The sequence below is a fragment of the Pagrus pagrus genome (assembly GCF_965226575.1).
Source record: "Pagrus pagrus genome assembly, chromosome: 16".
In the NCBI taxonomy this organism is placed as follows: domain Eukaryota; kingdom Metazoa; phylum Chordata; class Actinopteri; order Spariformes; family Sparidae; genus Pagrus; species Pagrus pagrus.
This window is the reverse complement of record NC_140200.1, coordinates 8739341-8763291: the sequence shown is the minus strand read 5'-3', so window position 1 is coordinate 8763291 and position 23951 is coordinate 8739341. Positions and strand designations below refer to the sequence as shown.

Sequence of the window (23951 nt, the reverse complement as noted above, 5' to 3'; positions counted from 1 at the left end):
GGCGAGTGTTCTGTTTGTTCAACATGCTAATCATATAATGTCTAACAGTCTCAGCAGTGGATGGTGATGTTAACCCTGTCATTTCAATGGTTGCTCTGTTGTTGTGAAAAAATAGATCTTGTGTGAGAGAGCCTGAAAGATGTTATTATATTCACATTGTATTATAGTGTATCTGGGCCACAAGGAGGGGCATCTTAAACCCTTAAAAATCCTTTTTCCTGTCGCATGCTTTGTGCATTGGGACTTGACTCAAATTTCTTATGCTCACATTTCAAATGCAGACCCCACAGCCCAAAGAAAATTAGTAAGGCAAGGGTACCTCTAATGACATATCTCATCATTACAGGAGGCTCATTACAAGATCCACATAATCATGTCATCTGGTCAAGATGGGTTGTAATTCAATGTTTATCCATGAAACTAAACCTTGTTTTTGCCTCAAACAGACATTTCCATCTCAATTACTTTCAGATCACAATTAGAGCATGAAAAGGGCAAAGCTCTGACCAAGAGTTACATGCATCCTTACTTATAAGAAGCAAACTTAAAACCATCAAATCATTACAAAGAATAAATCATTTTCTTCATATTCTACAAAAAAGCAATGTTACTACTAGCTGACTCAAATATGCATCGGGTATATTGTACATATATCAATATTAAGGCATCTTTATTAAAAAGCAAAAACATTTAGGTTGAGACAACATGGAACATGCAATAAAATCCTGACTGTCATTGAAAGCATCACACAGAGGTCTGTATGCCGTAAAAATATATTGAAATTTTTAATCTCTGCTTGTAGACAGAAACCACAAAAGTCCCACCAAACAACTTGAGAGTGCTTTAGTTTAAAAGCTGCAACTATTCTGTTTCAAGTCACAATGGCCTACAAGTTTAAAATCGTCTGTGGTTACAAGACAGAGAGGTTTCTGTATATAGCTGCCCTGTATAGTTTAGTGGCAACAACACTTTACATGTACCTTCTACACTCAAATTATTCTTTCTAAATAATATACATTACTAAAATCGCTCTCTTTGATTATAGGGATTGTAAAACAGTGTTTACATCGAGGTTCATCCTCACATCATTGTGGTCAAGCGCTAAATGCACAAGAGTTGACCACTATCTGACATATGGCCGTAGCTGGCATGTTGCACTGGAGCAAACATAGTGTTAGACAGGCTGTTTTGTTTCTAGGAATCTCTGACTGATGTCACTAGCAGAGCGAGAAACGGCGAGAGTTAATGTTCATCTTGGTGACGCCGATGAGCCTCAGCGGGGCCGAGAGGCCCAGCCCCGGGGTGACCGGACATTCGCACAGCAGGTCCGACAGCTCATCCCGCTCCTCAAGCCCAAAGGTGGCGTCATTGAGCATCCGTCGGTGCAGGTGGCACGTCTGCTCTATCTTCAGCTTGTTGATGTCGTTTCGGAGTCGCATGAGCTGCCTGGCCAGCTGCTGGTCCTGCAAGCGCATGTCCGTCTGTTGGAGAGAGACAGGAAACAGCGGTGCTCAAACAACCTGCTGATTAACTGATTAATCAACTTTCTTTCAAACACATCTAATGGCCTTCCTCAGTGGATGGAGTTTTTTTACTTACTTTGCCTAGCTTAGCACAAGACTGAAAACAGGGGGAAATTATTAGATAAACTCTGAAAAAAACCCAGGCTAGCCATTACCTTCTGTTTCCAGTCTTTAGTCTAAGCTAGGCTAATTGTTAGCTTCATTTTTGCCATGAGTGTGGTATCAATCTCCTTGTCTAGTCTTTGGCAACAAAGCAAATAAGCCTACTTCCCAAAATGTTAAACTATTCCTCTACAAACAATTTTTAATTCCATGCTTCAGTGTTTTACGTATGAGTCGACATCAATTTAGACTTGGTTCTTGATCTAGATTCACAGGAGGTCAATGCATTCAGTCCTTATTGTCTAGCTAAATCTCAAAAGCAAACTCACAGTGGGACACTGACAAACAAGTTTCTCATCATTAAGTGCTCTTAGTTTTGTCTCTTTCATGTCCACTGTCCGTGTGCAAAACTCTGTGCAAAGATTATTCTCATCTCTCTTGTCCACTGTCTTTTTGGCTATGATTCTGCCTCTGACGGTGCCTCTTTGCGTGCTCGGTCCAAGCTTATGGACCGTGTGTGAATGTGCAGAGTAATTGAACAGAGTAAAAGTGATTACTCTTGCAAAAACTGTGTAACAGATGTCTGATGCAATCGCCTGAGTCCCAATCAATCTCACTCAATGATGTGAATGGGATTCTTCTGGCCAGTAATTGGACATTGTGTCCATTGTTTAATTCTAATTAGCTAAGTAGCAGGAAGTTATTTCCCAATCTGGCTTTTAACTGCAAAATTAAAAAGCTCTTCAAATAAAGAGTGTGATTCAAAGTGAATGAATCTCAATTATCTGACTGCAATAGGGACGTCCAGTGGCTGCATATACAAAACAAAACGAAATATATCAGAGATCCCAAATTTATAGTAAACTTACAACTTATAGTAAACTACTCCAACTACTGCAATGTCTCACCAGTTCTCTCCTCAGCCAACTGAGAGCTTCATCGATGTTCCCAAATCCTTTCAGTACGCCTGAAGGCAACTTGCACTGAATCATCTCAGAGTTCACTACCGTCTCTTTGGGTGTGACTGCTTTCCCTTCAGGCTCAACGTGGATCGGGCCTTTTCCACTTCCTGGCTCCCTGAAGCTTTCCGTCTCGAGCCGGGCTTTCCACTCCAGGTAAGACGGTCTCCTGGTCTCCAGTCTTAATTTCTCAGTCAAGGCCTTTAAGTTCATGAGATGGTCATCTGTAGGCAAATCCAATTCTTCCCCACATTCTGCTTCCTCGAGGACACGAGCTGGGTCCACCATGATCTGAGGAGCAGAGGGTACGTCCATCTTTAATGTGGTAAACAAAAAAAGCTCCCTAAAAATGTGTCAAAATAAAAATAGATATCTGTTCTTCATTGGTGGCCTCGCAGTGATGTGATCATGTCCTTCCTGCATCTATTTTCTCTGCTCTTTGTCAGCAAAGTCGATCTTCAAAGGATTTCCGATGGATCCATTGGAGTTTTGAAGGCAGATGATCTTTAAAGCTGTAAAGAAGAGATGACGTAAGTTAGGAAACATTTGCTGACTGTATCACCAGCTATCATATTAAAATGACAAGAGATAAAATTAACGTGGCATCTGACAAAAAGGCTACACCTCAACTTTGTCATGACTCAGGCTCAGTTGTACAACAGGATAGATTTAATCTCAGAAAGACTGGATTAAAAGTAAAGTTAAACTTCTCTCTCCATGTTCTCCTTCCTTCTGTAAACTAATTTAGATTGAGCATTTGGCTTCTCACATATCTAATAACACAGACACACTGAGGAAACACACCTACAGGATTTTCATTTAACAGGAACAAATTGTTTCCATAGCAACAACACCGGGACTGTAAATGAATCAGCAATTTTCCGCCTCCTGTCCTCAGGGCTTCGCCAACCTGAGGTGTCAGACGGCTGGCGGTTGGGCACGATGGCTGATAGTGTTGCTCTTTTACCGAAAGCCCTCTATTTGCAGCTAAAAACTTGTGTCATGATAATACATGTTTCACAAATTACTTAACGGATCCGTAATATTATGGCATATTTAAGTAGCTCTCATAGAACGTGTTCACCTTTCTTTTTCAACAAAAACGCATTTCAACAATGTGCATTTTGTCTCTGCGTTGAGCTAAATGCTAACATAGGCATGCTGGCAAGGACAGTCACGATGACCATCTTGGTGTGGTAGCATGGACACATCTGCTAATTAGCACTGAATACAAAGAATGGCAGGGGCTGAAGGCAATGTAATCAGTTTTGCAGATACGTTGGTTCATAAACAAAAAGAAAAAATAGTTTTTACCAAATTTCACGCTATTATTCCAAAAGTTATAAAGATTTTTAACTTTAAACCACTAAGCCTATAGAGGAAAATTACATGGATTAAAAGGTTAAAGGTTAAGGTTAAAAGTTCATAAAGTCCTTTTATGTTACATGAGACAAAAAACTAACTTTTATATAGGTGAGTGAGAGTTCAGGAGTCTCACAGCCTGAGGAAAGATGTGGCTCCATATTCTGGTGGTACAGCAGCGGATACTTCTGTATATTTTGCCAGACAGCAGCAGGGTGAACACACTGTGGCTGGGGCGGGTGCTGTTTTTTAGTAACCCGAAGTAAGTAAATTAGTAAAGTTAGTGGGATTCTTCCTCTGGTGATCATGAACCAGTACTTTTAGTCCACCCAGCTAGATACATCTAGGTGAAGATAGAGGCCAACAGGAAAGACTTGACTAAATAAATAAAGTCACAAACTAAATCTTTAATACAGCCTCTTAGATGATATAGCAAACACACACATAACAGCTGCAGCTACAGCAGACTTTAAGCCCAGTGTCCTCTTACACAGTATTCAAGCACTCAATAAGTGGTTAGCGCTCAGTTATTCCATAATGGGCACAGCAGACCAGCAGTGAAGTCATTGTATCTAATGATAGGCTTGGTCGTTCTGCAAGGTAAAATAGACCTCTCGCTGTGAAGAATAGCTGACTTGTGGGAATGGATCCACTCCTTATTCTATAAAGGAATCAGTGTTTCTCTGGAGACCACATTGTTACAGGAGACCAATGAAGGAGGATGAAAATCCATACCACATGCATTTTTAAAGAGTTTGTAAAGACACTGTATCTCCAGTAAGGTAGTGATTTACACTGTGAACAGGAACTGCAGAGCTAAGAGTTTCAGAAAGCTGAGGAAAAGTGATTAAATATAATGAGCTGTGATCACAATCATGCAGAAATAAAGAGTTTAAAATCACAACAGCAAAAAACACCAAACCAGCCTCCTGCTGGCTACTTCATCATTTAAGAGGCACTTCTGGTGACCTCAGCCACTTCTGAATAGACCAGCAGGAAATATTTCTCTTAAGGAAGCCAAAATTTACATCCTGAATATCAAATGCACAAACGCTGACAAATCTTGGGAGGAAAAAGACCATTTATCCCCATTATCCAACTGGCATATCACCAAACATCACCCATACATCCTTCTGGTTTCAAGGCACTGGGATTTGACTGCTCAGCAACATTCAGATGAGGTAATGCCACATTGATATAATTTATTTGGTGGTGTTGGATTATAAGATGCCAAAACCTGGTCTGGCTTCTGAGTCTGGCTCTCCTATCTGGAACATGAAGGCATGTCTACATAACAAACATGACTGCAGAATAACTAATCAGGCTTTAGTGTTAATCTCTCCAATCTATAACACAACACACCTCTGAGTCATTTCCATCCAAGGGTGTTAAATTTCAAGATGGAGGGGGGGGTTATGTGCTGATACACAGTGCTGTACATGAGAACATGAGCATTACTATCCATGAAAATCATCAACAAGGTCAAACGTTGACTCAAAGAGATGAGCAGCTGAACAAAAAAGCTATTCATAAAAGGAAACACCCAATTACTGTGGCATATTGGAGTCCTTTGTTATGGCAACAGAAACTCAATAAAACAGCCCGTGGTTCAAATTATACCACATTAAAAACCTAAGTAAATAAGAAGTAAGGAAAAAAACCTATAATGGATATCAGCAGCAACAGCTGTCCGTTAATGGTTGTTTATGTTCAGAAAGATGGAAGAAAAATCACATTTATAGAGGCTAAGATATACTGCTTTAATTAAATCACAATATACCTAAAGTATTACTTTAATACTATAACACATGTACACACAGAGTAAAGAAACTACTGTGGCTGAGGAAGTACTTCGATATTTTTTTATTTTAGGTAACTTAGTATTATTAACTAAGTACATTTACTCAAGCACTGTACTTAAGTACAATTTTGAGGTACTTGTACAATACTTAAGTATTCCCATTTTCTTGTACTTTATAACTTCACTCTACTACATTTTGGAGACAGATATTGACATGAATACATGAATTTAATAACTTTAGTTCCTAGTAACTTTTACTCAAGTAGCCTACGACTTTTGGTTACTTTATACAACACTGTGTAAAGGCGCCAGAGTTTAGCTGAATGGCTAGCTTTCATCTGCAGTCCCTTTGCCTGAGCATCCTAGAGTCAATACAAGTTAAAAGACAATATATTTTTTTTGTTTTATTAATGTGTAACTGCAAAGTTACCCATTCCTGGAGTTATCACATGAGCTACATGTAGTGGAGTAAAAAGATGAATATTTCCCTCTGAGTATTTTTCTTTCCTTATTCACTTTTTAAGGGTGAAAAAAGCACAAAAAAACATTAGCCTACTAGCTAGCTACTATATCATTTATGTAGTAACAATGTAACTTCAGCCCATATAAGGGGACATGTCAGAATATAAAGTTGTGCTCAAGTTAACCAACTTAATTGTTCATTTAGCAAAGCTTCTTAACATAAAAGCAACATGTAGTCCACATTGGTTTCTTTAAGGAATAGCCTAGCATGATTTCTGCATAAAAAATATACATTAAGGCTCACACTGAACTTAACTTAACGTCACGCGCGGATAACCCGAAGTGATGCTGGTGCGCAGACGCTCATTTTAACCTCCTCCTGCTGCCAGGTGAGACATTACCTGCTTCATTCAAAACTGCGTGCGGCTCGTCCACCTTGTGAGACTTCAGCTGCTGGAGTCCAACTTGTAGTCAGCCAACCTGAAGCCGAGCAGAGCCGCATCACTGACGACCATCGAGACCCAGCTCCTGTGTCTGTCCCTCAGCAGCTCCGCGGTCCGCTTGTTTTTGAGCAGGAAGCTACCGGAGGCGGGGGCGGGGCGGAGCGGCTGCGTCAGGTTCTGGTTGCTGGGAGACGCCCCAGGAATCCCTATCAGACTTCCCGCCGCATGAATATTAATGAGGGTGCAGCACAGACTGATAACTGAGCAACAGCTTCACTCTCACTCGCATTTATTTTCATTCAACTAAGATACAACACATACACTTTATTCAAACAACACAGCTGGACAATAAGTAGAAAATGTGAAAAATCCAAAATGCAGGCTGATTAAACCACAAAGTGTTCACTGGTTACACATTTAAATCCCTTATGAAAGTGACAATAATGAATTCTGCCAGAATAAATACAAAGAGCTCTTCAAATGTGGATATATCTAAAACAATTTAACAGCTTCCTGATGCACATTAATATCAGCCTTGTGCCACGTTAGGAGATGCTGAGAGTCTATAAGAACACAACAAAAAATAAATACAGATAGAAATAGAGTCTATTTATTTCACTACAGCTTGTACCTTGGTGGTTTGTTTTAGTGCTGATTGTCTGCTGTGAGTCGTATCAGTGCAGGGGGACAAGGACCCAGGAATATAATAATAAAATATATTTACTGTCTCAGAGCCACGAGTGTCCAACAACGCTCCTGTATCGGCCCTCAAACACGCAAGTCAAATAGTAACAGTTTTAGTTTGTGAAAATACAACTTACATCTATGCTTTTAATGTCCTTTAATAAGTTATTTAGCAACACGTGCTCGTATGGCATTAACATCCGACGTTTCCCTTGTAATGTCCCACTTAATCAGAACCTTGACATTTAAGTTTTATTATAAATGTTTTTTTTTAAAAATACCCGTATTATATAATTTTTCAGACATTCAGCAACTGATGTTTGATTGTCATATTGCTTAGTGATACATTCTTAAATCATGAATAACTCAAATTGTGCGGAATAAAACCTACCCAAATACCGACACACAAAGAAATGCAGGATTCAAAACTATCATTACTAAAAAATATGGCAAAGCGCTAAAATATCCAATGCAAAGTAATGTGTGTTGCAGCCAGAGTGAATGTAAGGCTTGCACTTGGTTTGGTTTATTAATTGGATATGTATTATGGGGTTGAGTGTTGTGGCGGTGCTATCCTGCTTTTGAAAGATAAACTACCAGTCATATTCTACCACAAACACTGGAAAGCAACCTGAGGAACCTTTTCAAATTTGACAAGTGCAACCAGTACAAGCCACAGTCGACACAACACTTCTGAGTTCAACTACCATTAAAAACAGATCAAAGGTTAAACATTTCTATATTCCCAGTTTCAGCAACACTGACAACTATCCATCATCCGTGTGTCGACACACATGCACCTGAATGCATCACGGTCACATTAAATTATTGTCCTACATGATGAAACATTTAAAAGACAGTAAGACAAGTTTAATAATTTATCATTTTGAATTTATAAACCATGTTCATCACTCAATCTCTTTATGAGATTAATGACTTTAAATATAAATTAATTTCATAAAGTAAGTTCCTCTATGTCATCATCAAATGAGCTGATGGCACGGATGGCAGGTCTGCTGTCTGCGACCTGTAGGGTGTTCAGGGAGGATGCCGGAGGAGTGGAAGACCCTGAGTTGTAGCTGAGCAGTCCTTCCCTTCTAGAACGCACTCCATTGGTAGATGGAGGACTGTTCAGGATCTCCATCTTATTGGAGGGGCTAACACCATCACCAGTAGGTGTAGCCAGGGCACCAAATAGCTGCTGCATGAGGCTAGACTTCTTGTCCTTCCCGGTTCCTCTTTCCTTTTCTTTCTCCGTCTCCACCCCTCTGAGACTAAAAACGCCTATTGCTTCTAACGCAGAGTCCCTGTCCTCTGTGGGCGGAGGCGGAGGGAAGCCTGAAGAAACTCGGGAGGCTGAATTTCCAAAAGAAGGCGCGTAGCTTCCGAATGCCAAGTCATCACCGGAGATCTGGGACCGTAGCGCTCTCCTCCCCAGTCCTGTTGCAACAGCTCCACCCTCTATGCCTGATCTTCTCCTTCCACCTTCCCTGCTTCCAGCACCGGCGCGCAAACTGGCCGATTCTTCTGATTCTGTCAGGTTAAAAATGGAGTTCCTCTGCTCGGGAAGACGAGGAGAAGAATGGTTACTGGAGCCCTTATTGGACTCAGAAGACATGGTGTCCTGGGCTCCGTGGTTCTGACGGTCTATTTCAAGCATCTTAGCCAGCAGCTGTTCCTTTTTGCGATGTGCTTCCTCTGCTTCTTGCTGATTGGCCAGAGCATCCTGGTTCCACTTCCTCACCTCTTCCAAGACATGGCCGGGCTTCCTGTTATTCTCTTCCTCCTGGTTTAACAAGGAACTCGTCCTCTTTCTGTCTTCTTCCTCCTTTTCTTTCTCCCGGCCTGTGGACAGAACATGAAGCCGTTACTTTTACTTTTTTATGCCTTTTACTAATTTCTATGCGTATGTATACTCTCTGTTTATCTTACTATTTCTGAGTCTTTTTGCCTTCTCCTCAAGCACATTTAGCTCCTGGTTGAGTTGCTGTTTCTCCTTGTTCTCCTTCACCGATTCATTCTCTTTGTCTCTTTGTTTTTCCCCATCTCTCATCTTCTGCTGTTCCCACTTTTGATGTCTGTCTTCTGTTTCTGCCCGTCTGTCCTCTTGGTTAGGCTCCTTTCGACATAAATTGATTGAGAGAAAGAGGCATGAGTAACAATATGGGAGGAGAAAGTGTGGACGTGGAGGTAAAGTAAAGTACAGTCACTTCTTTGTACCTTGAGTGACAGGTAGTCATCAGGTGCCTGTTCACTGAACTCATTGGCATCGGTGATGGCAGGTGGAGGTGTGGGGAAATCCAGACTGGACAGCCTGTCTGTCGTCTGTACTGCCTTGCTGCTGTTCCTGCTGGGGACTATAGGTGAGAGATTATATATTAGAGTCCAAACCGTGACCAGGAAGTATACACAGCACATAAATCATGAACAGGCACCAATAGTTAGGCCTCACCTTTCCGCTTTGTGCCACTGTCAGCATCTTTTCTGAGTGATGGTTTCATCATGCGGTTTGCATAGATGTTCTTAGTATCTAGTTCTCTCTCCTTCTCCTGATAATAAATCAAATCATAAAATTGCTAAATAAAATTACGGACACATTTGGGATAATCCAAGTACACAACTCCGCAAAATTATTTTAATGCAGGAATGTTAGACAACATATCTTCAAGTATATCATTTAATATATGGACCTTGAGTTTATTGGTCAGTCGCTCCAGCTCCTCCTGCAGAGTCCTGATCTCCTCCTGGGCGCTGATGGTCTTCTTCCTCTCTGCAGCCAGCTGCCTCTGGTAACTGCTGTTGCTCAGTTCCACGCTACGCTCCAGCTCCTTCAAACACACACAGGACAACGAATGCACTTTCAGACTGCCGCATGACAAAAAGGAACTTAAGTCTGATGATTACCTGCAAGTGATTGTCTAGCTAGCTATGGAATAGCCTTGTAAACTAGACATCTATCATTTGTTAAATCTAATGTATAAGCTACAATTAAAAAAGGACAGAGGAAAGATCATGTGCAGGAATGGTCTATTGTAGGAGCTGAGTTTTCTGATAAATTAATTTACCTTGATCTTTAGTTCTGCCTCTTGGGCCCGTGTCTTCTCTTCCTCCAGCCTGCGGCTTAGCTCGTCTCTGGCGGCTAACTCTCGCTGATCGACCAGCTTCTTCAGCCGTGCTATGGTCGCCCGACTCCTTTGCAGCTGCTCCTCGCTGTCCTTCAACCGTCGCTCGGCTGCCCGTTCCCGCTCTTGAGTGCGCCTCAGCCGCTCACGCAGCACTTGGGTTTCATTGGAGTGGCGCGCCAGTAGCTGAGAAATCTCGCTCTCGGTGTCGTCATAGCGCTGCAGGGCTTTCTCTTGACGCACCTGAAGCTGCAGTGCGGAAAAGCAGTTAGTCCACTTTAGGATGCCACAGGTGTTTCAAAGAATCTGAAGGTAAAAGACCATGTGATTTGTTTTAAACTTAACTAGATGGTTAGGCATACCTGTCTGAGAACTCGATTCTCCTTCTGCAGCTCGTCAGTGCGCTGTTGCAGCTCAGCAAGTGAGTTGCGCAATTCATTGATCTTTAGCAGGCGGGCTGAAAGCATCCTTTTGGTGACCAGGTCCAAGTCTTTAGGGGGTGTGGACTCCTTGCTTTGTGAACGCACTCCCCTGCGGTGCTGCTGGGTCAGGGGTTGGCCACCTGGACGCTGTGGGCGAGACACACCCCGACGCCCCACACCGCCTGCAAGGTAGAGGAACACACATGATATTGAAAAAAATATAAAGTAATAATGACAATAAACACTTTTACATGGACAAGTGCACCAGGAGAGGTGAATATTAATTAAATTTGATGCAAAAAAAAAAAAAAAACTTTATTCAAAACACAATTAGTGTGTTTTCAAGAAAGTCAGAGTTCAGGGTAAAAAACTGCTTATAAAAATCTTAATGACCACATTAAAATCTGCCTTACACTGCCATCATCTGGACAGTACAGGGAAATTAAAAAGTAAGGGTGAAGATAAATGTATTTATCTGTCCATTCACACATCCTTCAGTACATACCCGTCTTGTAAAGGGGGCTATTAGAAGTCCTCTTTGCCCTCATCCCTCTCTGAGGCGTTGGGGATGGCGTCCGGGACTGGGAGTAAGGTGAGAGCGATCTGTCTGAAGGAGACTCATTCTCGTAGTCCTCAGAGTAATAAGAGCGACTACTCCTCCGCCCCTCTCCATCTGATATCTGGTCCCGATCTGGATCAGAATGCCACGTTCTTGTTTTCGATCTACCCTCAGCGACGTCTTCCTTTTCCTCCCCATCATTGATCTTGTCCCAGTTGTTCTTTTTGTGTTTTTGGACGGACGAGTCACGGGAATCTTTCCTCGTACTCCGCAGTGACTGACGACTTTGATCGGCATCCCGGTTGTCTTCATAAGGGTCGGTTTTGTTTTCTGATTCCATGTTGTCACTTTGAGAAGAAATGCTGTGTTGGATTTAAACACAAAAAGGAAGAAATGAGAAGTTTTTTCTGAGTTACAGTTCAACAATAACAAAGGCTTACTCGTACAGAATGTACCTTACCTGATTTAACAGACTTGCATTAAAAGTCCCCTGATAAACTGACATCATCGTTGGTATTGAGCAACCAGGATGAAATTCTCAAAATTCATCCAAAACAGTCATAAGAAGCTAGGCCAACGGGTTTCTCTCAGGTTTTCCGTATCGTGTGCCTTGGTCACTAAGCGACAACACACATGAGGTGGAATTTTCCATGAGGCTGAATGATGTATGATATCACTGGTCTACACCACTGCTGCTGCTACATACAAAATGCTAGCCTGCCCCCATCTGTCCAGGTGACTTATTAAACAGCAAGACTATTATCTCTGACTGCAGTAAGATACACATGTACACATACGTTTAAAAAATACAAGGAGCAGAAAAAATATAGTGAATGTAAAGTGTTCAGGTGTTCTTATCTGATATTTTAATTCTGTTGATTGTAGACATGTTGTTGCATATTTATGGTAGATAGCACCACATATATATCTTGTATGTATTGCTGAATGGTTTTCCATACACTCTGTGAAATGCAGAATTTGTCTGATATCATTTTCTGACTGTATCTGAATCTATCATATCATGATGCAAGTCTTTATACTGCAAGCCTTAATGGTATGTATTTTTTGTTTTTCTACATTAATCAAATCCTACATCTCCACACAATCAACACACAAAACTCAAAAAAAAAAAAAGAATAAAGTCCAGCGCCTCCAGATATTATTTGCCATTGTTTGTAAGGGATCAAACAACCTTGAGTCCCTTGAATAATACTGAGGGGCCTCTTCGCTCTTTGATATCTGTGTTAATGACAAGGTCGTGCAGTCATCTTGCTCTTTTGTCAGCCCTGACAATAACACAATCACTTGATGGACACGTATCTATGGCAACAGCAGTACACACACCAGCAGCAGCAGCATCATCATCATCATCATCATCATCAGCATAAATAGAAAAGGGCATAATTGCAGGTCAAGCGGGGCAGAAATGTTTTTTTCAGTTTTAAATGTTTAACTATACCTAGTTCATTACATGCAGAAACTTTAATAGTAAATCATGTCATGTCACTTAGGCCTACTGTTTGCTATCCCCTCTAATCATTTACAAGAAATACACATTTAAATTACACATAAGTGATATTAATCTCAAATGTTTTTGATGACAAAAAAGTGTTGATGATAATTATACGAAGTACAGTACAGTAGTATCCATTATTTAGCACCTACCACAAAGGTTACATTATATCCCCATCATCTCTGTGGCCGTCATCACATCTTCTGCTTCATCGAGCTCATGTCCGACTGTCTCCGGAGGCTCTTGATAATGATATTTGCTGAGAGAATATACTCAGTCAGGCGAGAAGCTCCCTGGTGAAAGCAGATGTACACACAGATGAGTGTTATCAAGGGCTTCCTGTAGTGGTATAACATGCTAGCTTCCCCGGCCTGCTGTGAGTGACACGAACAGATTGGATTAAAATGGACCGTCTGCTGTTGACAGGTGCATTGTTGTCAGACTGCCTGCCATGTAGCTAAAGGCAACAAAATGTAGCTAGCACCTGAGCATCCACATCTTAATGGTCCCTTTACTCAAATGCAGCATTATTAATTAGGCGTGGATGAGAGAGAAAAGTGGGTGACTCTCCTAATACCATTTCAGCGTATTGACATTAGCAAACATTAGCCTTTAACGGGTTGTTGGAAGCTAACGTCGAGAGAGGATTGACTTATTGGTGATAGCTTACTGTGCTAGCATAGCAACAAAAAACTACCATCAACAGGTGGGGGTCGCGTTTTAGCCTTACCGCTATGTGTCTGCTGGCACCAGCCTGTCCGTTTGCCACATTTACTCCTTTACACCTTCCCGGCTTTGTCTGCTTTATGTTTAACTTTGTAGCAATTAGTTACCTGCTCCTTGTTTAGACTCCATCCGTAGCTAACGTTAGCCACACAGCTTTAACTACTAGCAAGCTAGCATGAACTTTGACGCTAGCTAACTTAGCAACCGTTACTTAGATATATGAGGACATAACGTTAGTCGTCCGCCCTTCTCGGAAATAGTATCGTTTTAGAATGCGCCACCCTGTAATTATCCACAGTAAAACAAGAAGACGGAGTAATCCTGACCGTCGGGGGCGTTCAGATAGTATTTTTTTTTTTTCGTCCACGCCTTCAGGAGCCAGTCGTACCGCTGACGCCGTACCATGGCAACCGCAGCACCCCTGCAGTACCACCTTAACGCCAGCGTGGCGCTATAGTGCGTGTTGTCATATTTATATATAGATATACTGTATGTTTCTCAGTAGATTTATGCATACCGCATATTTGCTATGTATTTATGTAATATACTACTGTTGTTTTGCCATCTGATAGGTAGGATATCATGACTAGTCAAAGGTTATTGGGATCAGTCAATCAGACTTTATTTAAATAACACTTTTCATACAAACAAATTAAAACAAAGTGCTTCACAGCAACCAACAAACTGAGGAGGAAGTGGTGATATAGTTTCTCCCCCACTCTCTGCAATATTGAAAATGTGCTACATATCAGGGTGCATGTACAAAATCTGTCAGCTCTTCATATTTGCAGTAGTACTGCAAGATAACAAGCAAATGCCTCATGCCTCCACCAAGGCTGTGCATCTTCTTTTTTGTGAAGCCCAGTTATGGAAAATGTTTGGAAAATTTGATCTCCAACAGGATTAACATCTGCATCAAAATACATATAGTAATACACAGTCAATGGATACAAAACCAGTTTTATTTATTTATTTATTTATATACAGTATGTGTAACGTGCAGCTGAATCTGGAGCCACATCACAAACTGGTTGAGCCATACCGAAATTCACCAAATTTAATTTAAAATCAGACTTATGCTACTAAATGACATACAAACAAACTGGTACAAAAAAAATAAATAATAATTAATTTAAAACCAGAACTACATTTCCCTGCTTTGGGCTACATTTCCAGGTTACCTGCGTCAAGTTACCGGACATAATCAGAGTCAAACTCCAAGTTAAAAGGATTTTTCAAAATAAAAAAGATAACGTTTGCCACTAAAATGATGTGTTGGGGATCTGTGAAAACAAATAGGCTGAAGAAACTCCCTGAAAACCAAACAATTAGCCTAATAAAACTGTCTTTTAATTAGATTGCATCTTATTTAATTTTGCTTGGTAAACATATGGAGAAAACGAAAACCAAGATTTACATGTTTAGATTCTTGCATGTGTAGAAAATGATAAACTATATTTATTTGGACCTCCTTAATCCCCTCCATGGAGCAATCACGTTGTTTGTTTGTTGTTTTATTGTGAAAAACAACGACCGGAAGTCCAGTGATTTGCATGGTGTGTGTTGCGTGTGTTGCTGTGAGTGTCGCTGAGCGCCACAGAGAGCAGTGGAGACGCTCGCACGCTGTTTTATTATCATGCCTCAGTGTAAATGCTGGGGACGAGTGTCTTCTCTCATCTGAGACACAGCCCGCAGGTTAAAGTCTCTTCCTGTGAGTTTGGGAATAAACGAGACTCGCTGCCGACAAACACTTTTTGTTTGTTTGTGCGCATTTGGGATTAAAAATGGTCATCAAGGTTTACATCGCCTCTTCATCTGGCTCTGTCGCGGTGAGTATTCACAAACGCTTTTTTTCAAGCGTGTTGACAGTCGCACATTTAAAGCAGTCAAATGTGGACATGCTCGAGAAATCCTATAATCTTATTATAATGAGCCTTATGTAACTGTTTGCGCTCATCTACTCCAGGCTGCTCACACAAGCAGTGAAAGTGGTCAGCATCATTAAGACAGGGGAGGTAGGTTACACACCAGCACGCTGCAGATGCACGTTTTTAATTGGCAAAGGTGGATTTCTCTCGTGTGTCCTGTGCAATGCAAATGTTTTTGAGTTGCAGCGCCTTTTATTTTGTAGGAGCCTGATAGATAACACATTCTTGTAGGAGCCTACAGGTGGAACAAAGTGCGTGTGTGGTGTGCAAACACGCCTCGAGTGGCCCATTTGCATTATCCAAGGATGTTCAGGGGCGGACAAAATAACAGGAACACCTCATGGCTTCAAAAAGATTCACAAACATAATCAGTAAGAGAGATGCTTACTCCTTAAAAAAAGGGCAGGGCATTGTTTTAATCAAGCTTTTCATCTTTGAAACCATCAGCAGGAGAAGCAGGTCCATGTTCACCTCTTGTACAGCGCTTTTTTTGGGTTTAACCTTACTTTTTTTGTGTGTTTTGAGATCTTCCTTTCAACTGTGCAATTCTAGGAAGGGGCTCCTACGATCTGAGCAGCTGAGGGGCCAACTTACTCCAAATACATGAGACTGATGTCAGTATAGTTCATTAGAAGGCCGTTTACTGTGTCCTGTGTAGTGCTACTTGTGACAAATGTACTTATTGTAAGTCGCTTTGGACAAAAGCGTCTGCTAAATGCCCTAAATGTAAACGTAAATGTAAATGTAGTGCTCAGTTGATCAGCAGAACATTTCAGCTAGATCTACACTGAAAATAATAGGTAGTTGCAGCCTCACTCCAGATGCCCCTTTTGGGAAATAACAGGCACATACCATTGAGTAGACCCAGCTGATATTAAGTATAAGCAGAAAATCATCAAACAACACTCCTGCGCGAATGCTTCAAGCCTTAGGTAACGGCACGGATGAGTAATATATTTATTTTATCGTGCTCCGGCCTTAGAAGAGGGCAGCACAATCTCTGAGCGTTTACAAAGGAGTTATTTTTAATCCTATGACACATACATTCAAAACACACAGACTCCCTCTCTATCACGCGCACACACACACACACACACACAAGCAGGCACGCCTGAATGGGTCCACCATTTGGGTCAGTTATGCGAGCGCGGAGCTCATGTGAATGTGATTCACTCTGAATGCTTTTGAATTGAGTTACAAGTGATTGAATGAAGAGGGAAAGGTGAGGTTGGATCCCCTCAGCTGATTGAAAGTGAAATGGATGGGTTTGCGTGAAAGAAAGAGTGTGAGACTGAGGTGGTGGAGGAGGAGGAGGATGGTCAGGGGTTGAAATCTGGAAAATAGACAGGGATGTGTAAGCATTAAAAAAGGCAGACTCAAGGAGAAAGTAATAATCAAAACACTACAGTGTCCTCATGAAAATGAGCAGTTCGCGGCTTAACAACAGCAGATTAGTGGGGCGGAAATCATCGCCACAGAATGAATGAAGTGCAAATTAGGTTATCCCCCCCTCCTCAGAGGGTATGTATCAGGGTTAGCCTCATCAGACTGTTTGTCCAATTCCTAATGGCTTGATAATGATCCTAAATGTAATTAAATAATACTCCCCACTATGTATCCCCACATTATCTGATCTAAGAATGATTACATCAGTTGTCAACTATGAAATTTACTATTTTGACAATCGAACAAGGGGGTTTGAGTCATTTTTTAAGATTTAAAGGAGACATATCATCATGTTTTCCCTTTCCTTCAGTGTTTGTGCATGTAAAAGGTCTTGGAAGTTAAAAAGGTCAACGTCTGCGCCAACTGGAACTGCTCTCTCTCACAGAAAACACTGCTCCTGAATGTCTCATCAGTACTCCCACCTTTAATTCTGTGACTTTGTGACATCACACTGCGTCACCATGTCACACGATTTATGCCTATGTTCACAGCACAGGTGAAGCTAAGTGTTAGCTGAAAACACGATAGGGCCGACCAGAGACACGGTGAGCGGTGGTGTCTCAGGCGTGGGTGAGCTGAGCAATCAGAGCAGCCTGGGTATTTTGGAGCAGGGTTTTTAAAGGAACAGGAGCTGAGACAGAGGGGGAATACAGTGCTTGTGTGTGAGAAAACTGATGTGTTTTTGGAGCATTAAAGCATGTTAACCTATCAAAATAAAAAGATGAACCTGAAAATGAGGACAATATGTCTCCTTTAAAGGTCCTACTTGTAAGAAAAGCTGATTTTTGGGGGGGATGGCAGCCAGCCCAACCCACACTCCCAACGCGTCAGTATTTGACGAGTTGGGAATAAGACTCTTACTAAGATTTTCTTAGTAACAAAACGTTGGCAGGGGTGTCATCTTGGGCTTTGGAAAAAACATTTTTCAGCATTTTGGGACATTTTATGGCCCCATTGCTAGCTCCAACAAATCAGCAAATATCTTGTTGATCAGGATGGACGTAATTCATGTATTTTTTTAAATTTTCATTACATTTCCTCTCTCCCCATGTCTCTCTCTGTCCATGGATTAATCTTAACCTCCAGTTAATCCTCACATTTCAGAACGTGCTCACAAACAATGCATGCATACTCACATACTGTAATGAGTGTTTGGATTTCTTTAATCCTACATGCACACACACACAAAAAAAAATCTGAACTCACCCATCCCCTGACACACACTTTCCTTCACCCTCACCAGGGGCACCTCTTTCATTATTTAGACTCACGCTGCCTGCCTGTGAGCTCAGAGGAAGGTCATATCATTTATATGGAAGCCAGCGATGTGACATACAGTATAGATGAGAAAACAACATTGCTTGTGGAGTTTTAACCTTTGGCCAGAACAAACAGACAATCAGTATCCTTGAAATGAGTTTGCTTTGCTGTGAGAGTCCAGATAAAGCTGTTTTATAGACAGGGTGTGTGTCCAGAACAATCCCTTACTGTCTTTAAAATAAAACAATAGCTCCATTGTGGCCTTTAGCATCATTAAAATAATGGACACACATGGCATGAACACACACACACACAAGCACACAGGGTAGATACCATTCATTTTTCATCATTTAACTACATTTTTGTTTGTTTTTGTCTCCTCGATCAAAGGCAGAATAACTGGAGAAATGTTTTCAGCATACTGGATAATAAATGTTAGCGTTCAGCCACAAAATAAGCCCCTGTTTATATGAGTCCGCACTGCTTGCCCTCAAACTGTTTTGAATAATCAGCCCCTTTGTGATGTTAATGAACACTCAGTGCATACATAGACATAATACAAGGTAGCTGTGAATGAAAAAGAAATTAGGCACAAAACAAAACTGTTGGTCGACCATCAGGGAGAGAAAGACGCTCACTCACAGTGGCAGGTCTGAGACATATGGACTGTGTCTCTTGTGTCTAATTTGTTTATGACCTCCTCCTTCCGTGGGAGTTTTCTGTCTTCTAAAATTATCCTTGGACTTTTTTTTTTTTCTCTCAGCATTCACAAACACTGTCATGCAGTTTCACTCGCACACAGGGCCTCCCGGAGCACACGGGACAATACCACAGGGAGCTGTTGCATCCGTCCCGTTGACCAAAGATGGGAAAGGAAACACGAAACATCCCGATTCATTGCTTTTAGGAGCATCATAAAAACAAGATGGCTATTAATTGTTAATTTTCAGTCGATAACCTCACAAAAACTCTCCTGATGTGATAAGAGGTCATAGCGTACCGTACAGGAAAAGTATGTTGGCTTTCCGGTTTCAAGGCTAAGCTCTTCCACTAATCAATAATCCTTCTTAATGTCCCCGTTACCAAAGGAGTCGCTATGCAATGAATACATACGCTCCACATGTGTGTGTGTGGTTCGATGGGTGTCAGCTTACGGTTTGTTATTGCAGGAACAGCAGACGGAGACGGGGTGAATGTCACACACATGCAGTACAGCGTCCAGCTGCACTTCATTTACACATACACGAAGGCAGTATGAGATGTGTTTGTGAATATTGTTGACTTTCTTTCTTTTTAATGTACATGTGAATCTACCCAAACATCCCAATCCAACCCTCCTCCACCCTTCTTTATTTCTTTCTTTAATTCATTTTCAACCTCCTCAGGTAAAGAAGCACCAGCAGGCAGTGGTGGGTTTCCTGGAGGCAAATCGAATCAGCTTCCAGGAGGTAGACATCACCATGCTGGAGGAGCAGAGGCTCTGGATGTACCGTAACATCCCCAGAGACAAGCAGCCGGAGAAGGGCAACCCGCTGCCTCCGCAGATCTTCAACGAGGATCGCTACTGCGGGGTATATTGGAGATTTGTTAATGTTTTTAATGAGCAACTGTCCGTTAGGTAGTTCTGTACAGCACAGCGTTGTTGGAGCATTTGTTCTTTAAAGGTACAATATGAAGTTTTCATTGATTCTCCTCAAAATGCATTACGTGTGTTCCTATGGATGACCAGTGCAACAACTGTACCGCCCTCTGCAGTCTATAGATCTTCATCATGTCACACAAAAATGAAACCACAATATATTCCAAAATGTCTACTTTTACCAGCCACCAGAGGGCGATCAAGATGATTTGGCTTCACTTTTGGGGAGCTGTCACCTCATCCATCGCTACACTGTATATTTTCAACCTACACCTCCTCCACCCACGTTCTTGCTGTAGCTACGGAGGTGGGGAATGAGGGGGAAACGACTAAATCGGACCTCAACCACATTCTTAAGAAATGTAAAATAAGTTTTTACCAGCTGAGATCAAAACGTACTCATCGGTCCGTTAGCTACGACAGCCCTCAAGCTCGCTAGCTGTTTTATGAGGTTGGTAGTCGACCTAAATCATCTTGAATTTGATTGGATAGATGTATGCCACCAAGTCTGAATGGGTCACACTGTAAATATTTTACAGGAAGAGCAGACAGAGGTGTTGATACATTTGTTTTAGTTTTATTTAGATTCAAACAAAGAGACAACAGAACAATAAATACAGTTTCAGAGGGTTAGGGTTAGAAATTATTTTAAAAGTGGAAACCATGAGATTTAGGTTTTCATATACATGGTTGAGCTAACTACTCTGGAGAATGAGTTTGATCGGTTAGTGCTTGCCAGTTTATGTCCTCCCCTTTTGCAAGCTTCTCTGTAATCCTGTCGTAATCCAGTTTCATGGATGGGGCAGATTATCTGCTCTGCCTGCCGTCACTCTCACTGGCCAAGGTAATCCAACATTACTCTGCAATGTCACAGCGATTTATATTAAAAGCAGCAGTGGAAAGACTGTTTGTTTGGCATCTTTCAAACTTAGAGAGATTATGTAACACTGAACATCCTCATTTTTTTGTCCTCCCCCTCAGGACTACGAAGACTTCTTCCAGTCAAAGGAGGACAACACTGTGTTTACATTCCTTGGGCTCAGCTCCCAGCCGTCAGTGAAAGTAAGAGAGTTTATTAACGCTAATGCATGCATTCAGATTCTGAGATGCAGAAAACAAACTGCTGTCTCTGTGGTATAAATCATACAGCCAACGAGGTTTGCTGTCAGTCCCGACTTCCTCAAACTGAACTAAACACTGCAACATGTCCCCACAGTGCTGGATCAGCAGCTCTAGTTTCTGCAAGCTGAAACATTTACTGTGTAACTTATTGGCATTTCATGCACATCAGCTTTTTGTGGTGGGGAAAAAGAGAAGTCCTCTTACATGCAGCCGAATCCTCCCCTCAAACCGTTTGACAAAAATCAATATGTATGCGCTGCTGCTGCTGCTGCTGTGTCTCTCAAAGACCCTCTTCGAAATAATCATCATCCCTACATCAACCACTGTTCAGGGGTTCATTTGATCAGGAAAATGAATACATCACTCAGCAGAGTATCTCACATCTTCACTTTAGAACTTGGCTACGTTGGCTGAAAACAAGAGATTACAGCGACCACTAGATGATCCAATTTTCAAGGATCAAATTTCCATTTATCACAGGAGAGTACTTATTCAATTTTACCCCTGGTCCATCCTTTTGCTGTCCCTCTCCGAGACGTTGATTGGATAACTGAGTTAAAAGAGATCTGATTACGAATAAACCAGCAGGACGTTGCAGATGGATTGAGTCTGGAATGTTGAGCAGAGAAGTCTGGCTGTGTAGCATACTGTATAATGTGCTTTAGACAGACGATACTTATCCAATCTCTATCCCCTTTTCCCCCTGATCTCTAGGATTCTGAGTCGTAGCCTAGATCCAACTGCCGGTATGTGACATCCAGGGACCCTTCAAATACGAGGACAAAACCCGCATCACTTCCTGTTCCTGTGTCTGTTCCTTCTGCTACGATGCCACCGTGTTGCCAAAAATCCAACCCAGTGGATTTTGCCCTGTACGACCTCTCCTGACTCGAGAAATCAACATTCCACCATCACATCCAAGAAGGGTCTGATTCTCGCAGAATTGGACGAACTCTATAACGGATGCTTTTGTGTTTCCTGTATTATCTTTAACACGTTGTGACAAACACTGTCAGTAGCATAAATGCTGTGCAAACTAGAAGACAATGTAGCAGCTTTTGCATAATTCGCTTTAGGTCAACCTACAGTGCAGCTGACGGGGAAGAACTGATCAGACACTAGTCACCTGAACACACACCTATACTGTGTGTGTGCATGCCTTAGTGTGTATGTGTGTATCCGTCTCAATCAGCAGATGTTTATGAAGGCCACGTTAAGTGAGGGGACCTGAGAGGCAGCACTCAACGCAACCTGAAACAACCCCGAGGCCTATAGCCATCATGTCTGGCTGGTGTGTGCGCGCATGTGTTTGTGTGTGCATGTGTGGGAGTGAGGATGCTTTTCTCAGAGGTGAGGCTGACACTCCAGCTTATCACATAGCAGATGAGACCAAATGCTAAGTATCCTAAAACATATGCATAAAGATTATACGTCATATCATTGCTAGCGTTCATGCTAAGTTCGTAGTCACCGCGATCAAATAAAACAAACTTTGTTCTTGTGTCGTTCTACTGCCAAACTAATTTGATTAAAGGACAAGGGTGGCGTTATTTGATACATATTTCTTATTGTCTACAAATCCAATAAAAAGGCTAAAGTCAACAGTGTGTAAGTCTGTCTCTCAGCCCTACATTAATCCTACCATAGACTGTATAAAACATGAACAGTTTGTCGTGAATATGGGGATGAATACACATTTGGGCTCTAATGAATATTTACTGCACAGCTGCAATCGGATGTTTGTGGGACTGAGTCAAAAAACTACATGCCGAAGTTTATTATAATGAAGGAACTCATCACATTGTGCAGTTTAGACTGGCACTCTGCAGCGCAGGGGAATTAAATACGTTCATTGTTGATTTATGGTATTTTCATGGAATTTGTTGACAGCATGAGAAATATAGATCATCGCCAGCTTTATCCTTTAATCAAGACCGCTGCAGACAAAGCATGCTTACAATCAGGGTTGCATAGCTGTAGCAGTACACCTCACAGATTATTACTCCAAGTCTTATCTGACAGAAGACGGGAGATAAGAAATGATAGTCTGTCGCTGAGAGATAAACGAGTGGCAAAGCTCTGCAATCAGCTTCCCCTGCTGCGACTCCCCTTCCATCTATATATTTTCAAATGTAAGTAAACACATGATGAAATGTGGGGACTGGCGTTTCATGCAGTGATAGACTGATGAATCATGGTCAACTCTTGGTCCTCCAGTCTTTATTCTATGTTCTCTCTCTCCCAAACACCAGCACACGGCATCCTTATTAAATTATCATGGGTGGGTGGTTGACTGCCTCCTTTATGTTCACACATGAAGGACACACACAAATAGATACACCCTCGCTAGCCATTCCTCCCTGAATGTTGTGCCATCATGTGAAAGGATATGTCATTTTCACTTTTAAAATCACGTCATACTCATACACATGTATTTCTGTCACTGTCGACACTAAAGACATTCCTGTTTCGCAGTGTTGTATCCTCATTTTTTTTCAAATCATGTGATGACTTTTTTGTGATTTTTTTTCTTTTTGTTAAATGGATACCAACAAGCCTGTTCGGGCCACAAAGTGACTAAATGTACTTATGTCTGCCTGTGACTGTTTTGTGTTGAGAATCATGCTGATGACACTTTTCTGCATTTGTTTTATGACACAAGGAAGAAGATTACGTTAAGGGGTAGGACTGTTCGATACAACTCATGATATGTTGCCCATGAAAACAATAGATCATGATACAGCGAATTTGTGATATTTGATATTTGGCAAGACAATCATCTAACAATGCATCATGATATCTGTCTCACTGAAGAATACAAAATACCCCTTAAAAAGACATGAATTATTTATTCACTGCATTGTGGTCTCAGATTTAC

General features: G+C 41.5%; 3 protein-coding genes across 6 annotated transcripts; 1 reads left to right on the top strand and 2 right to left on the bottom strand.

The window, feature by feature from the left end:
- Positions 1-379: 379 nt before the first annotated feature.
- fam167ab (family with sequence similarity 167 member Ab) lies at positions 380-6842 on the bottom strand. Its single transcript, XM_084378319.1, has 3 exons — positions 6611-6842; positions 2534-3096; positions 380-1481 (listed from the first exon to the last, which is right to left on the bottom strand). The coding sequence occupies exons 2-3, from the start codon at positions 2897-2899 to the stop codon at positions 1218-1220; spliced, it is 630 nt and encodes a 209-aa protein (XP_084234445.1). The 5' UTR covers positions 2900-3096; positions 6611-6842; the 3' UTR covers positions 380-1217.
- An 82-nt stretch (positions 6843-6924) lies between these two features.
- Positions 6925-14101, bottom strand: lca5 (lebercilin LCA5). Of its 4 annotated transcripts, XM_084376932.1 has the most exons (11): positions 13683-14101; positions 13105-13245; positions 11900-12056; positions 11386-11801; positions 10821-11062; positions 10402-10707; positions 10027-10164; positions 9789-9885; positions 9557-9693; positions 9269-9455; positions 6925-9181 (listed from the first exon to the last, which is right to left on the bottom strand). In XM_084376932.1, exons 4-11 carry the CDS (start codon positions 11777-11779, stop codon positions 8292-8294), a joined length of 2391 nt encoding a protein of 796 aa, XP_084233058.1. In that variant the 5' UTR covers positions 11780-11801; positions 11900-12056; positions 13105-13245; positions 13683-14101; the 3' UTR covers positions 6925-8291. The 4 variants fall into 4 exon arrangements, with proteins under 4 accessions (XP_084233058.1, XP_084233056.1, XP_084233057.1 ...); XM_084376930.1 differs by lacking the exon at positions 11900-12056; XM_084376931.1 differs by lacking the exon at positions 11900-12056 and having other exon boundaries at positions 13786-14101.
- Positions 14102-15248: 1147 nt separating this feature from the next.
- sh3bgrl2 (SH3 domain binding glutamate-rich protein like 2) lies at positions 15249-23669 on the top strand. The gene is made up of 4 exons (XM_084377577.1): positions 15249-15507; positions 19698-19883; positions 20933-21013; positions 21788-23669. Exons 1-4 carry the CDS (start codon positions 15463-15465, stop codon positions 21800-21802), a joined length of 327 nt encoding a protein of 108 aa, XP_084233703.1. The 5' UTR covers positions 15249-15462; the 3' UTR covers positions 21803-23669.
- The last annotated feature ends 282 nt before the right edge of the window (positions 23670-23951 follow it).